Raw genomic sequence first — 12,540 nt, 5'->3', positions numbered from 1 at the left:
AAATGAAATTGGTCGGTGTTATAGACTTGCTTTTTTGAAAACTTGACCATGTAATGATGGAGTACCTAATTTTAAAATTTTACTTTCTTTCTTTTCGTTTTAAGATAATAATTAATACCCCCATCTTTAATTTGTTGTCACTGCTCAACTTTTTAAAAAGAGAAAAATTGGTGAGAAGACTTTTTAATTAAGGAATTTAAACTGTCCCACTACAGATTGAAAGAGGAAAAGTTAATAAGAGATACTCCTTCCGTTTCACAAAAAATGATCTAGTTTGACTTGACACGGAGTAAGGAAATAAAGAAGACTCTTGAATCTTGTGGTCCTAAATTAAAGTTATGTCAAATGTACAAAATTGTCTTTTAATCTTGTGGTCTTAAACATACCATGTGGAAAGCTGAAATTAAAATGTTACCAAAAGAGGAAAAAGATAATTCTTTTTTAAACAGACTAAAAAATAAAGGAAGTCAGTCTTTTTAAAACGGAGGGAGTAATTATATTGGTACTTGTTTATTATATTCCAACATAGTGGCAACAGGTACAGTCTACTAACCAGGATTTATTAGGATAAGATAAATCATATCTTAATCATCAGTTCTAATTGACTTTTTATACATCCACAGTAAAATACTTAATAAGTGTGATTGTATTCATCACTCTTGTCATGGTAAAAGCCAAAAATTCAGGATACATCAAAAGGAGTTTACCATTTTGATAAGTTTTTCCTTTTTTTTTTTTTCTTTTCATTTCTTATCTGAACAGTGTTTAATAACGGCATTTGAGTCCAACTATTTCAAATTCGCGTTGCTTAGGCCCATTTGAGGAGACACGATCTATAAAAGATTTTATCATATCCAGAGCTTGAACCCGAAACATCTAGTTAGGGGAGGAATAACCCCATTCGAAAAGTTAATTGTAAGTGGCACTTAGAAATTTGAACTGTTTTAACACAGTAATATTTTTTCTTTGGCATTCAATAGGCCTATATATTTAACATATTTTCACCACCACCATTAGTATAATTACTTTAAGGAAAAGATATATACCACAGTTAAAATAATCGTTATATATATAGTTTGGATATCATAATTGTTATTTGTTACGATTATATAGTTTAGGGTATCATCATAATTGAAATATATAGCGAGTATATCACAAACGAAACAATATCGAGGTAACGCTTTTGTTCTACAAAAAGAATTGTAAGCAATAAGTGAATTTAAGCAATGATTAATTGATTATTGTCAAATTAAAAATAAAGCAATGATTTACTGATAATATAATAATTATAAGCAGAGTGGAAAAGGCAGTGTCGAATTTGAAAAGGGCTGCTGGTAATCAAAGCATACTTCTTCTTCTTCTGGTCTTTATTGTAATCTTTATGAACTTAAAAAACAACATAAATGATAAATTCCATCATCCGTGGAAAGAATAGGATTCTAGCTTATATGCATTCGGCATATTTGAGAGAATATAACAACTTTACGCAGAAACACTCTTCTACAAAGAATCTCTCTTATTTTAATTTATATATCTTTCCTTCTACCTATCTATTTATGGCGATAAGTTCAATCGATAAAAATTCTAAAAGCTTATAAATTTAAAAGTATTACTACTTCCGTGTCATATTAGATGGACATCTTACTAAAAGTATTTGTCTCATATTATTTGATCACTTACTAAATCGGGATAGAATTAATTGTTTTTTTCCCATTTTACCCCTACAATTTATATTGACTTTGGAAGTTTAAACAAAATTTGAAGATTCAAAATTTCTTTATTCAAGAGCTAATTAATATGAACAAAGTGCAAAATAACTAAGTTGATCAATCTATTAATGATTTCTTAATAACCGTATAAAATAAAAAATGTTCATCTAATATAAAGTTGCTATTGTTATTATTTAGCAAATTTTAGAAACAAAAAGATGGTATACAATAATAGATATTTGCTTCTTCAAATTCAAGCAAAGCACAAAAAAAAGAAGCTTAATATTCCATCGTTCAAGCTAATAGTTCTACCTTAGCCAGTTCTTAATTACAATGACATAGACAAGTACATAATATAATAATATTCTTTTACTAAATTCCTAAACTCCAAGAAAGAAAAAAAAAACATGACCTTGGAGAAAAAGAAAGAAATTTGAAAGTTGGATCACATAATAGAACAAGCATTGGGATTATCATCACTAAAAAGATGAGTAATCCTTTCTTCAGTAGCATTAGGTGCAATTAGTGCTTGTGGCACATTTTTAACAAAACCAGAAGGTGCCTTTTTGTCATATGCTTGAGCTACGTATGGATAAGACACCAAATTATATGGAATATATGGCCACATTTCTGCTCTTTTTCCAGTGCTTTTTATTCTATTCAACACTCTCGCTGGATCAACATAACCACTCACTATCACCCTGTGTTGTTTTCTAATCACTTCCACTGTTTTCACACCTGAAAATCACAATAATTACCTATAAATAACGTACCTACACATTAAATAAATAATTTATAACCAAAGAATTTTATGTCAGAACCGAACCTTTCATGCGTCTAACTGCGTTCTTGACTCTTCTTTCACATCCATCACAGTCCATCTTCACTTTTATCTCCACTGTCTTAACATTTTATTTTTTTTAAAACAAAAAAACAACTCATCAATAACACACACACACACACAAAAAAAATGGTTATAAAATGAATAGTAAGATACCTGTAATGGTCTCCTTTTGGTACGTCGTCTTCTACTTGTAACGGTGCAAAAAATTGATAAATAATCAAGAACACCCATATTATAAATTCTCTCGATTGATCGAATTTTCACTTATCTTTGGGAGAAAGCAAATATATAAATAGAGAGACTTGTGTTGTGGGTTTTATGGGGATGGGGGAATATTATAACAAGTTGGTTAGGTGGATATGGGACAATGACAACTAAAGCAAGAACTAATCCTGTTTATAAAAAAACAGTTTAAGTTATATATATTGACAATATAAAATTTAATGTAATTTAATAATATTTTTTCATATTATCCTATTAAACTTCAAATTCATAATTACTTTATTTACTATACAACAACAATTAAGATTCAGTTTCAAATAAATTGAAGTCCGCTATTAAAAAAAAAGTTAACGGTGGTACATTATATTGTTTAATTTTCTTTTTGCTAAAGAAATTGTACATAAAAGATGCAAGTGTGCTCAGAAATGATGATCCTTTATGTAACTCTTCATTTGTTTATTGTGATGTGTTAGTAATTGGAAAATTGTTGTAAAGTACTTTTATGTCTTCCTTTCATTTTCGTTCAGTGGGTGTGGCTTTGCCTTTTTACTTATTTTATCAATTAATGCCCCTAATTATTGGCTTCCAATGTTTCCCTGATCCTAAATTCGTGCATAAAAGATAAGATTTAATTTCATTTTGGACTATTTCAGTTTCGTATATCTTTCCATTCAATAAATAAAAAAATCATTCCTCCAAATTATATTTTGTTCGAAACCGCATTCATAGTTGGACTCCTCTAGTATTTTGTATGTAATCCTAGACCCTACTTCTGAAATTATATTGTTGTTAGTATTTTGTATGTACGTACTATTTAATCATACCTAAGAGTATGAAACATAGTAATGTTTAATCTTATTAGAAAAAAAATAGTGAAAAACTTTAGTATACATTAAAAGCATCAACAAATTGAGACAGAGTTACTACATAATTTCAATTTCTTGGGATGGAGAGTTGAAATATTTTCTTGAATTTTGCTCCATGATTCTTTAAGACCTTTCTTCTATGTAGGGCAACCTAAAACCTTTGAGTTGGAAAAGGTTGTAAAAAAAAACAAAGGAAAGAAAAGTAGGTTGATAGAATATTTTTTTTTATCCCCACAAGTAAAGAGATGAAACTTGTTAGTACAATTAAACACAAATTATTTATCAAAAAGAAGAATCCCAGGTCTCAAGGCATAACGTAAATCATTATGGTGCATCAACTTTTAGTGTTGTTAAAATAAAAATATATTAAAGTATAACTTACAGTTATCAAAAAATTATACTAAAAAGACTATTTAACCGTCGGTATAATGATACTTTTCAAATATGGAAAAAAAAAATTTGCCAGAAAATATGGTCAGAATGATATTTTATCTATGTTTTTTTACCCTTTTAACTAAAAAAATGAAAAAAAGATCAATTTGTTTTAAAATAAAAAAAAATATTATAATTTTCTGGTCATTTAGCACTTCCGTTTCAATATAAGATATGATGAGTTCCAAAGTGGTTCAATAATTGCGTATTTATGTAGTCCTTTTAGTTTTGGGGTCAAACTGTAGGCCATGGGAACCTTATTAGTGAGTTCAAAGTGAGAAATAAAGACAGAATCGTATTTTGATGAGAATACATGTATTCGAATTATCTTTCAAGTTCCAACTTATCTGCAAGAATAAGGAGTCTAGTCTGCCTAGAGCAACTTTATTGTGGTGATTTGAAACTCCACGACAGTAGTTATTTTTGCCGAAAAATGGCTAGTGGGAGCCATTTCTACAATTAGTTTTGGGAAAATGCATAAGTACCCCCAGCCTATGCCCAAAATCTCTGAGACACATCTAACTTTTACTAAGGTCCTATTACCTCCCGAACTTATTTTTTAATTAATTTTCTACCCCTTTTCGGCCTACATGACACTATCCTTGAAAAAATTGTCAACACGCATTGGGCCTACAAGATAGTGCCACGTAAGCCAAAAAGGGGTAGAAAATTAAATATAAAATAAGTTAGGGGGTAATAGGACCTTAGTAAAGGTTAGATGTGTTCCAGGGATTTTGGGCATAGGCTAGGAGTACTTATGCATTTTCCCATTAATTTTTTTCACGATAATCACTACTTGTAAATCAACAGACACAGGAAAAAATTATCTGTTGTGCACTAAATTTGATAAAATGAAAACAAGGTAAAATCTTAGTATATTAAAGCAATCACTACAAGGCTCGAAATCAGATTCGTAGGCCAACCATTTTTCTGAATAGGTGAAGCCACTGGAAGAAAATAGCTTCACTGTTTCACAAATTTCACTTAAATCTCATCATAAACTTTACTATATGAATTCATCATCTCCTCTGTCTATTTAAGCTCGCTCCTGAGTAGCTAGCTAAAAAGCTGAAACATGAATATTCTCAAGTCAACAAATAGAGAAGGGGATTTTAGCCATACAAAAGACAAAGGAAATTTGTTTTATTTTTTCCCCACTAAATTGAGCGTTACATATCAGTTCAAATTCATATAAGCAAATTCAGTTATTTTCTTGAAGCTGGAATATCTTGTCTAACAAATGCCTTCTTTTAGCACTTCCTAGAGAGGTCAGTACAATCCCGAAAACAGAAAAGAACCCGACAGGAATCAGAATCATCGAGTCATTTAGCTTTGCTTCATATGATCAGATAATGTAATGAACTCTCCAGAACAATGACATTTGGTAGAACTTGTCGAGTGGCTGCTGCAATCAAAACAAAAGCATCAACTTTTCTATTATGCTCTATGGATAATGCTTTAACATGCTTTTGACTGCCAAGTCCTTTAGTTTACACCATGTAAAGACAAAGGAGCATATATTCCATATACCACCAGTTTGTGGCTTTTGGTATCTCAAAAGCAGTATTTGTCACCATTCCAAATCAATTCATCCTAACATTCTGTGTTTTTACGCATTTGCCAACATACTTCAACTGAATTAAACTAGCACACAATCACATAAATAACTTAAACAATTCCATTTTCTAATAAGTTTCCATTTACCACATGCTAATCTGCAACCTTAAAACATTACTCTAAACAAGTTGTTCCTAGTTATCGCAGAAAGGTAGATGACTCGTTTTTCTTAATTATAGGTCTTTGCAGAAGGCAATGATAAGGGAAAAGAAAAGGGGGTGGGGAGGAGTGTTGGGCTAGGCCAGCCCATATATACTATTAATATGGGGAAATTTTGGGCCAAAACCTGCATGGTTTTTCCCAAAAGTCTTCACAATGTCCCTACACTTCATATGTAACTTTTTTTCCTTATTAATTTCCAATGTAGCACTTTGTTCGCACACCCAACAATTTCCCCCTTGAACCAAGTGCCACTAACCAATCACCAAAAACTAAGGAACAAGAAAAGGAAAAGGAACATTTTCAAAAAGAACAGAGATAATCGAGTTATTTACTAGGGATGCATAACAAGATTATTGTCATTTCAGGCATTCAATGGAACCATTAAAAGAAAAAAAGAACTGGTCATCAAGAGAAATGCACATGTGGCAGCCGTTCCGAAATCTATTAAGGACTTCAAGAATATTAAGCCTTACATTTTGGTGTGGTTGACTGGCTTAGTGATCACAACTTTTTCAGCATTTGGCCTCTTAAACCATTCCAAAATGCAGCTGCATTAACAGCTCTCTTGCCAGGAAGTTGAATTTCCAAAACCTGAAATACCAAAAAGAACTAGCATTGTAAAGATTTCAAAATCAGTGTAGCATACCAAGAAAAAGAAGATGCAGACAACATGAATATCAACCTCTAATATTAGAACTGCCTATATAAGTAGATCTATCTACAGAAAAGAAGTGTCCATGCTCTGCAGACAACTAATAACCCCCTCCCTCCTCATCTATCTATCTCACAAAAGATTCAAGACAAATACATGAGGAAAACTTGAAAGGACTCAGATAAATGTGTATGCATACAACCAACGTATTCATAGTAGAGCTGTAAATTTAGATGAACAAAATCATACCCAACCCTCCATTTACCAGATAACCAAGAAACAGCAAATTTAAAGTGTATAGAGGTTCTAGATACATGCATGTACAATTGTGAGTCAGCATGGAATATTTAAGGGCATTGTACATGAATAGAAAGCTGGCATCAATTGTGGATCTCGTGTAATTTTACAAATTTAGGACGATATGAAAATAGAGCATCCCATAGAATCTAGGCCTAAAAATGCTGATAGACCTTGCAGCTTGAATCAAAATATTCTTGAATTTTAAGTTACAAAATCTTCTCACCTCCAGTGCCGTGCCCCCACCACAAGGAATTACCAGTGAACCTTTGGTGAAAAGCACATCATTGGCCTCTATATCTTGACTTCTGATACCACCATAAATCCGAGTAGTGATAATTTTAAGCTCTATAATACTGCTCTCGCCATTGCTAGGGTCAATAACCTTAAGTCTAGCTCGTGTTCCTGGCCATCCTGCAAATGCCCGAACCTAAAAGCTACTGTGTCATGATCACTCAGCCCAGATTGAAAGACAATTGAGAAGAATACCTTGTTATGAAGCACTTGGGCATCCTCATCAAAGGATAGCCATGACTCCTCAGGAGTTATCTGCAAGAAGCGAAAATCAGAGTCTTATTGCCAGAATTTGAGAGTACGGTCTATTGGAATTTTGATTAGCCAAGAAGAAATACAAAATCTGCATAAATGCATTGAATGGTGTTTGAAAAAAATAATTGTTTAAAGATTGTACAAAAATAACTATAGTGTGCAACAGTGTGAGACCCCTTATTGGTGTCACTCCAACCGTGATACATATTTCACTTTTTAGATGGATTTAGTTCTCATGTAACCCTACCTACACATTGCTAGTGAGGCATGGCACGAAGTTTCAAACTGGGATGGGCTTACTGTCAGGAGCACTAAACATGCAAGCAATGGTGGAAACATGTTTTGTGAAATAGGATCCACTGTCTGCCTGTGATAATATATGCTTAACCTTCATTCAACTATTCTCTAATAAAAATAAAAATAAAAGCAAGGATTTGTCATGTGAAAATATGCTGAAAAGCAATCAAATACGCCAGCAATATGGAGAGGGGAAGTGAACCTAAGTTTCTTATGTTTCACAAACAGGATATGCAAGACTTTTCAATTTTGAGCTCACTCCTCCAGTGAAAATGGACCTAGGACATAGCTCACTCCTCCAGCTAATCCACTGGACTGATATGTATTTCTCTTCAAAACATCTTGAGTTTCCTTCTCTCCATATCACCTATAACAGGCAAATAGAAGCCAACACCTTTAAGTAATAACTTTAATGTACTAGTAATTATGGGAGGTTTCTAGGTAGATAGCAGGCATATCTGTCGTGGCTATAAAATGTCCAACCACAAAACTTGAAATGTTTGTTATGCAAGTCTGGTTAAGCCTTCCCTTAAACTCAGTATATAATACTGGGGCATATTATCCTAGAAAAATGGCTGATATCTTAACCTTCTCAGGACCTTATAATGTTGCTGATGCAGGAAAACTTGTGCTAAACGCCACGATGTTTTATGCACCCACCTCCCCATTTGATTTAACATTTTCACTTGAAACTGGGAAGAAATGCACCAAACGGTGGAAAAACTGCAGGGGGGTGATTTTTACCTTGGGAGCCAGGGTAGCTTTAGAGTCATCTTGCTCTTCTGCTATTCCATTTGCAGACCCATCAAATATGGACGGAAGTTCACGAATTAGAAGTTTGGAACCTAAATGGAACAAAAAGCCATGAGCTATTGAAAAAATGGAATCTATTCGACATTCCAATATCTGCACATAGCACAGAAAACAACACCTATCGTAATTTGGTCAGACGAATTTCGAAATAGCAGCTTGACAATATCACACTGGAATACTACCTCTTAAATCCCTGCCAAAGATTCTCTAACTATTACACAAATAACTTGCAGTGACCAAAATAAAACCTAAGTACATTCTGTTCTTCAATTCTAAAGGCCAAATGATGCATTCAATATCACAGACAGAAAAAAAGGTTGCCTTTTAAACTAAGAATACACATTTCATCCAGGAAGACAAGCATTATAACACTGATTTGCAGTTAGTAAAGAGCAGGGAGTAGAAAATAAGAGTAACAAACCTAGATCAAATAGTAAGTCAAGTAAATCTGGAGCCTGCAAACAGATATTATAATATCAGTCAGAAATTTCATCAAGAGATAAAGGTGCTGCCCAGAAGTGGACAGTCCACACACATGTAGCTCCCAGGGTACAAATAAGTCGAGGAGCAACAATGTAGTTAAGTTAAAACTAATGAGTATACTGACACATTTTCATGTATCTGTGCCATTATACACCAACCTTATCCGTTTGACGAAAATTGAAAAATGGAATAATAACAAGAATCTTTTTCCAGTAATAGCAAGCACTGGAAATCAGCATTTTGCTGCATCCAGCACAATGGACTTGCAGAACTTAATCAAGCATCTACCCATGATGACAAAACCAATCAAAAACAAGATTTCTGGAAAGAAAATCATAAAGACCTTTATTTGATCATCAATTGTTACTCTTTCACAGGCAATAACAGGTCCAGCATCCAATTTACGAACTGTGTAAGCTAATGATACCCCTGTTTCTTTAACACCATCCTGAAATTATGTACACAATTCCAAAAATCATATATCCATGGAACAAGTAACTCATATAATTTCTATGAGCTTTCAAGAGAATGTAACCTGCAATGCTCTTTGTACAGGAGCTGCACCACGGTATAGAGGCAGTAAACTTGGGTGTATATTAACCGTTCCTGCTTGATTGGATCAAAAAGACTAAAGCTCATTCAGATAATTGAGCTTAAGCAGGAAAAAAAATCTTTGAAAGCAGGTGCATAATAAGGGTGAAAACCTTATAATTAGCGCTGCCATCCTCTTGGTTTTAGCTCCAAAATATGCAGTTAATCTCTCTAGACGGCTAAGCTTTAGTAATTAAATTACATTGACATCCTTCCTTTCTTAGTGTACAATTTACTGAAGCTACCCCTATCATCAACTTTCCCCTCTAAGAATGTAAAAATGTACTGACACCCAGCGGCTGTCGGAGATTCTCCATTATGAATCACCAAAGAAATGCACTGAATTTAATTATTAGAATTCCAGGTTTTTCACCAACAAATTTCGATGACTTACTTTTGTAGAGGATTCTTGAGGAAAGGTTTTCTTAAACCAGAGGGAATGCCAAATACGAGAATAATCTGGCCTAAAGTATATCATGAGCTAAAGTAAGAAATTAAGAGCTCTTAATCAAGTGAAAATGGTTCTAACTCTGACAAGTCCCAAACTCCACCTCTTGAAAATATGAAAAATGCCACATTAATAAAGAATTAGGAACCTACAAAATAGAATTGCAAAATAATTAGCAGTCTATTGCCTAACCTTTTGATGGAATATTCAGAAACTTTGTGGGTAAAATATTCCCGTATGCAGCAGTAACACAAAGCTCTGGCTCCAAGGATTTAAAGTTGAAAAGAAATGCTTCCTGCATTACAATAACACAGTTAAAAAGATGTATAACGGAACGCATTCACTATAATTTTACAACTTCTGAAGATTGATCAGACATCTTTCAGCGGGAACAAAAGCATAAAAATGCATCCAAGGAAGCAACTTGGTTTTCACAATTTCATAACTGAAGCATCATTTTTTAATTGTTAGGAAAAATCACTGGTCATTAAAAGAAACATAGCCTTCAAATTTTTTACCTTTCTCACTACCCTAGAGAATGTATTTGATTTCATGTCCTAAAGAATTATAACCAAAACTTGTTAAAAGATAGTCTTCTAACTTGTTAGGAAAAATCACTGGTCATTAAAAGAAACATAGCACCTTCCTCGCAACCCTAGAGAATGCATCTTATTTCGCGTCCTAAAGAATTATAACCAAAACTTAAGTTTCTACATACAAAATGATTACAGTTAAAAGGCACCATGGCAATTTGTCATCAGGAAGACATCTGAGGAGCAGTGACATATCGAAAAAGAAATGCCAAATACATAAATAGTAAATAACTGTAGTTACCTCACCAGCCTTTACAGGTGTGAAAATCAAATCAGAAGGGAAGCCTCTGTCAAGAGCATGCTGTGCAACTGGTGAAGGCATTACTTTTCTTCCTCTATCCCTTCCAGAAGGTGGTTGTGTAACAATGGCTGTGATCTAACCAACGTTAAAGTAGCTCAGTTTTGCACCCCATCCACAATGTTCAAGTACAATCCAAAACTGAAAAGATACTTATATTATGCTGATCACAAGTAGATGCAGCCCTAAAAAGCAACATTGTAGTCAGCATAATAAAAGTATCGTTTGATTGAGAAATGCAAAAGGTAGACGCAGCCCAAAAATGAATTTGTCTAATATACTTCCCGAGGAAATAAGATGACTTGGTTGTACTCGAAGAAGAAAGATAAGTTTGTGGAAACTTTAATAATAAGCCAAAAAGAAACAGACTGGTCAGTAAACTTAAAAGAACAAGTTTATATGTCACATTAGTACAAATATAAATTACTTGAAGGAAAAAGAGAAAGAAAAGAGAGGTATAAATGAAAATTGCCTATGTTCACATAGAATAAAATGTGTACAAAACAATTAGGTGGAGTAATTAAATCCAGCTTTCAACTCTTAAGTACACAGTAAAGTTAAAAATCAAGTCTTTCCAGAAATTCTTGTTCATAGGCATAGCAAACATTTGTATACAACCATCTAACAAATTAGGTCTATGCCCAGATGAAAAAAGAATACACCTCAGTTGGAATTATAACACAAGCACCACTAAGACTCAATCCTAAACTAGTTGAAGTCAACTTAATAAATCCTCTATATCTATTCCACAACATTTTGCACCCATTTCATTCCAATGTTCAATAATTTATGTTATGCACTAGTGGAACAAGCAATTTCTGTAACCATACCTCAAAAAGTGAATCTGGGGCAGCAGAAGCATTGAATAAAGTATCAAGTACTGAAGCAGATACCTATAAATATGCAATTAACAACAAGATTTTGATAAAAGTTCATGTTTTTGTTTAAATCAGGAAAGCAATGTGCCAGATAAACAAACCTGAGGAGAACCAAGAAAGACAAGACGCTTCTTCTTGGTAGTGGAAGTGATGGTAGAAGAAGAAGCGGTGACATTGAAACTGCAAAAGCGTCGAATCATAACTGAAGACGATAACATAATTTTTGTTTTGAGGAATAGTAGTCTACTTTTTTTTTCCAAATATTTGTTGCCAAAGAATATGAGGTATTTATTAATTCAAGAAGATGAAGCATACTAATGTAAAATTCTTGAATATATGAAAATATTGATATTTTTTTGGTAAGTAAGATTTTATAAAACTATTGACTTCAATATAACAAATTTATTTGTATTTTTAATTGATAAGAAAATCTGCCATAAATATAATCACATAGCACAAGCTAAAATTCACTTCAATATATATAATAATGAAAAAACACACATTGATGACCTAATTGTAAATGTATGTATAGAAATATCTTTTCGATCTTTATTTTTTATTTTTTATTATTCTCACCGTTTCACAAAATAAACTATGCGTATATATAAATAAAGAAAAATAAAACGAACATCAAAAAGTTGATATAATGTATGTAAAATAAAAAGAAATCACACATTCTTGTTTTGAAATATATTACTACATAGGTATGTAAAAGTATAAAATGCAAAAAACTTAATTATTAAATATATATTTATTTAAAATGTTGAAATAATATTTGATTAAATACAA

The 12,540-nt window shown here is 32.7% G+C and overlaps 2 protein-coding genes across 3 annotated transcripts; both read right to left on the bottom strand.

The window, feature by feature from the left end:
• Nucleotides 1–2,144: 2,144 nt before the first annotated feature.
• LOC125822293 (heavy metal-associated isoprenylated plant protein 21-like) lies at nucleotides 2,145–2,837 on the bottom strand. The gene is made up of 3 exons (XM_049501681.1): nucleotides 2,707–2,837; nucleotides 2,536–2,611; nucleotides 2,145–2,447 (listed from the first exon to the last, which is right to left on the bottom strand). Exons 1-3 carry the CDS (start codon nucleotides 2,782–2,784, stop codon nucleotides 2,155–2,157), a joined length of 447 nt encoding a protein of 148 aa, XP_049357638.1. The 5' UTR covers nucleotides 2,785–2,837; the 3' UTR covers nucleotides 2,145–2,154.
• Nucleotides 2,838–5,196: 2,359 nt separating this feature from the next.
• Nucleotides 5,197–12,064, bottom strand: LOC125822526 (uncharacterized). Of its 2 annotated transcripts, none has more exons than XM_049501933.1 (12): nucleotides 11,853–12,064; nucleotides 11,704–11,766; nucleotides 10,817–10,951; nucleotides 10,175–10,277; nucleotides 9,479–9,549; nucleotides 9,287–9,391; nucleotides 8,882–8,915; nucleotides 8,392–8,492; nucleotides 7,291–7,350; nucleotides 7,028–7,231; nucleotides 6,326–6,443; nucleotides 5,197–5,478 (listed from the first exon to the last, which is right to left on the bottom strand). In XM_049501933.1, the coding sequence occupies exons 1-11, from the start codon at nucleotides 11,967–11,969 to the stop codon at nucleotides 6,354–6,356; spliced, it is 1,083 nt and encodes a 360-aa protein (XP_049357890.1). In that variant the 5' UTR covers nucleotides 11,970–12,064; the 3' UTR covers nucleotides 5,197–5,478; nucleotides 6,326–6,353. The 2 variants fall into 2 exon arrangements, with proteins under 2 accessions (XP_049357890.1, XP_049357891.1); XM_049501934.1 differs by having other exon boundaries at nucleotides 5,464–5,475.
• Between the last annotated feature and the right edge of the window lie 476 nt (nucleotides 12,065–12,540).

The sequence above is a fragment of the Solanum verrucosum genome, unplaced genomic scaffold (assembly GCF_900185275.1).
Source record: "Solanum verrucosum unplaced genomic scaffold, falcon-dt-bn FXZP01000103.1, whole genome shotgun sequence".
Taxonomy (NCBI): Eukaryota; Viridiplantae; Streptophyta; class Magnoliopsida; order Solanales; family Solanaceae; genus Solanum; species Solanum verrucosum.
Note: the sequence above shows the minus strand (reverse complement) of the source record. Positions and strands in the feature narration are given on the sequence as shown.

Bases quoted from the DNA above. Each gene is read 5' to 3' on its own strand.
- LOC125822526 (XM_049501933.1), bottom strand. From the start codon at position 11,969: ATGTTATCGTCTTCAGTTATGATTCGACGCTTTTGCAGTTTCAATGTC. The intron at 10,278-10,816 runs GTAACTACAGTT...ATTGTAATGCAG, and splicing joins CACCTGTAAAGGCTGGTGAG to GAAGCATTTCTTTTCAACTT. The intron at 7,351-8,391 runs GTAAAAATCACC...CGCTTCTTGCAG, and splicing joins AAGCTACCCTGGCTCCCAAG to ATAACTCCTGAGGAGTCATG.
- LOC125822293 (XM_049501681.1), bottom strand. From the start codon at position 2,784: ATGGGTGTTCTTGATTATTTATCAATTTTTTGCACCGTTACAAGTAGA. The intron at 2,612-2,706 runs GTATCTTACTAT...TAAAATGTTAAG, and splicing joins CCAAAAGGAGACCATTACAG to ACAGTGGAGATAAAAGTGAA. The intron at 2,448-2,535 runs GTTCGGTTCTGA...TGTGATTTTCAG, and splicing joins CGCAGTTAGACGCATGAAAG to GTGTGAAAACAGTGGAAGTG.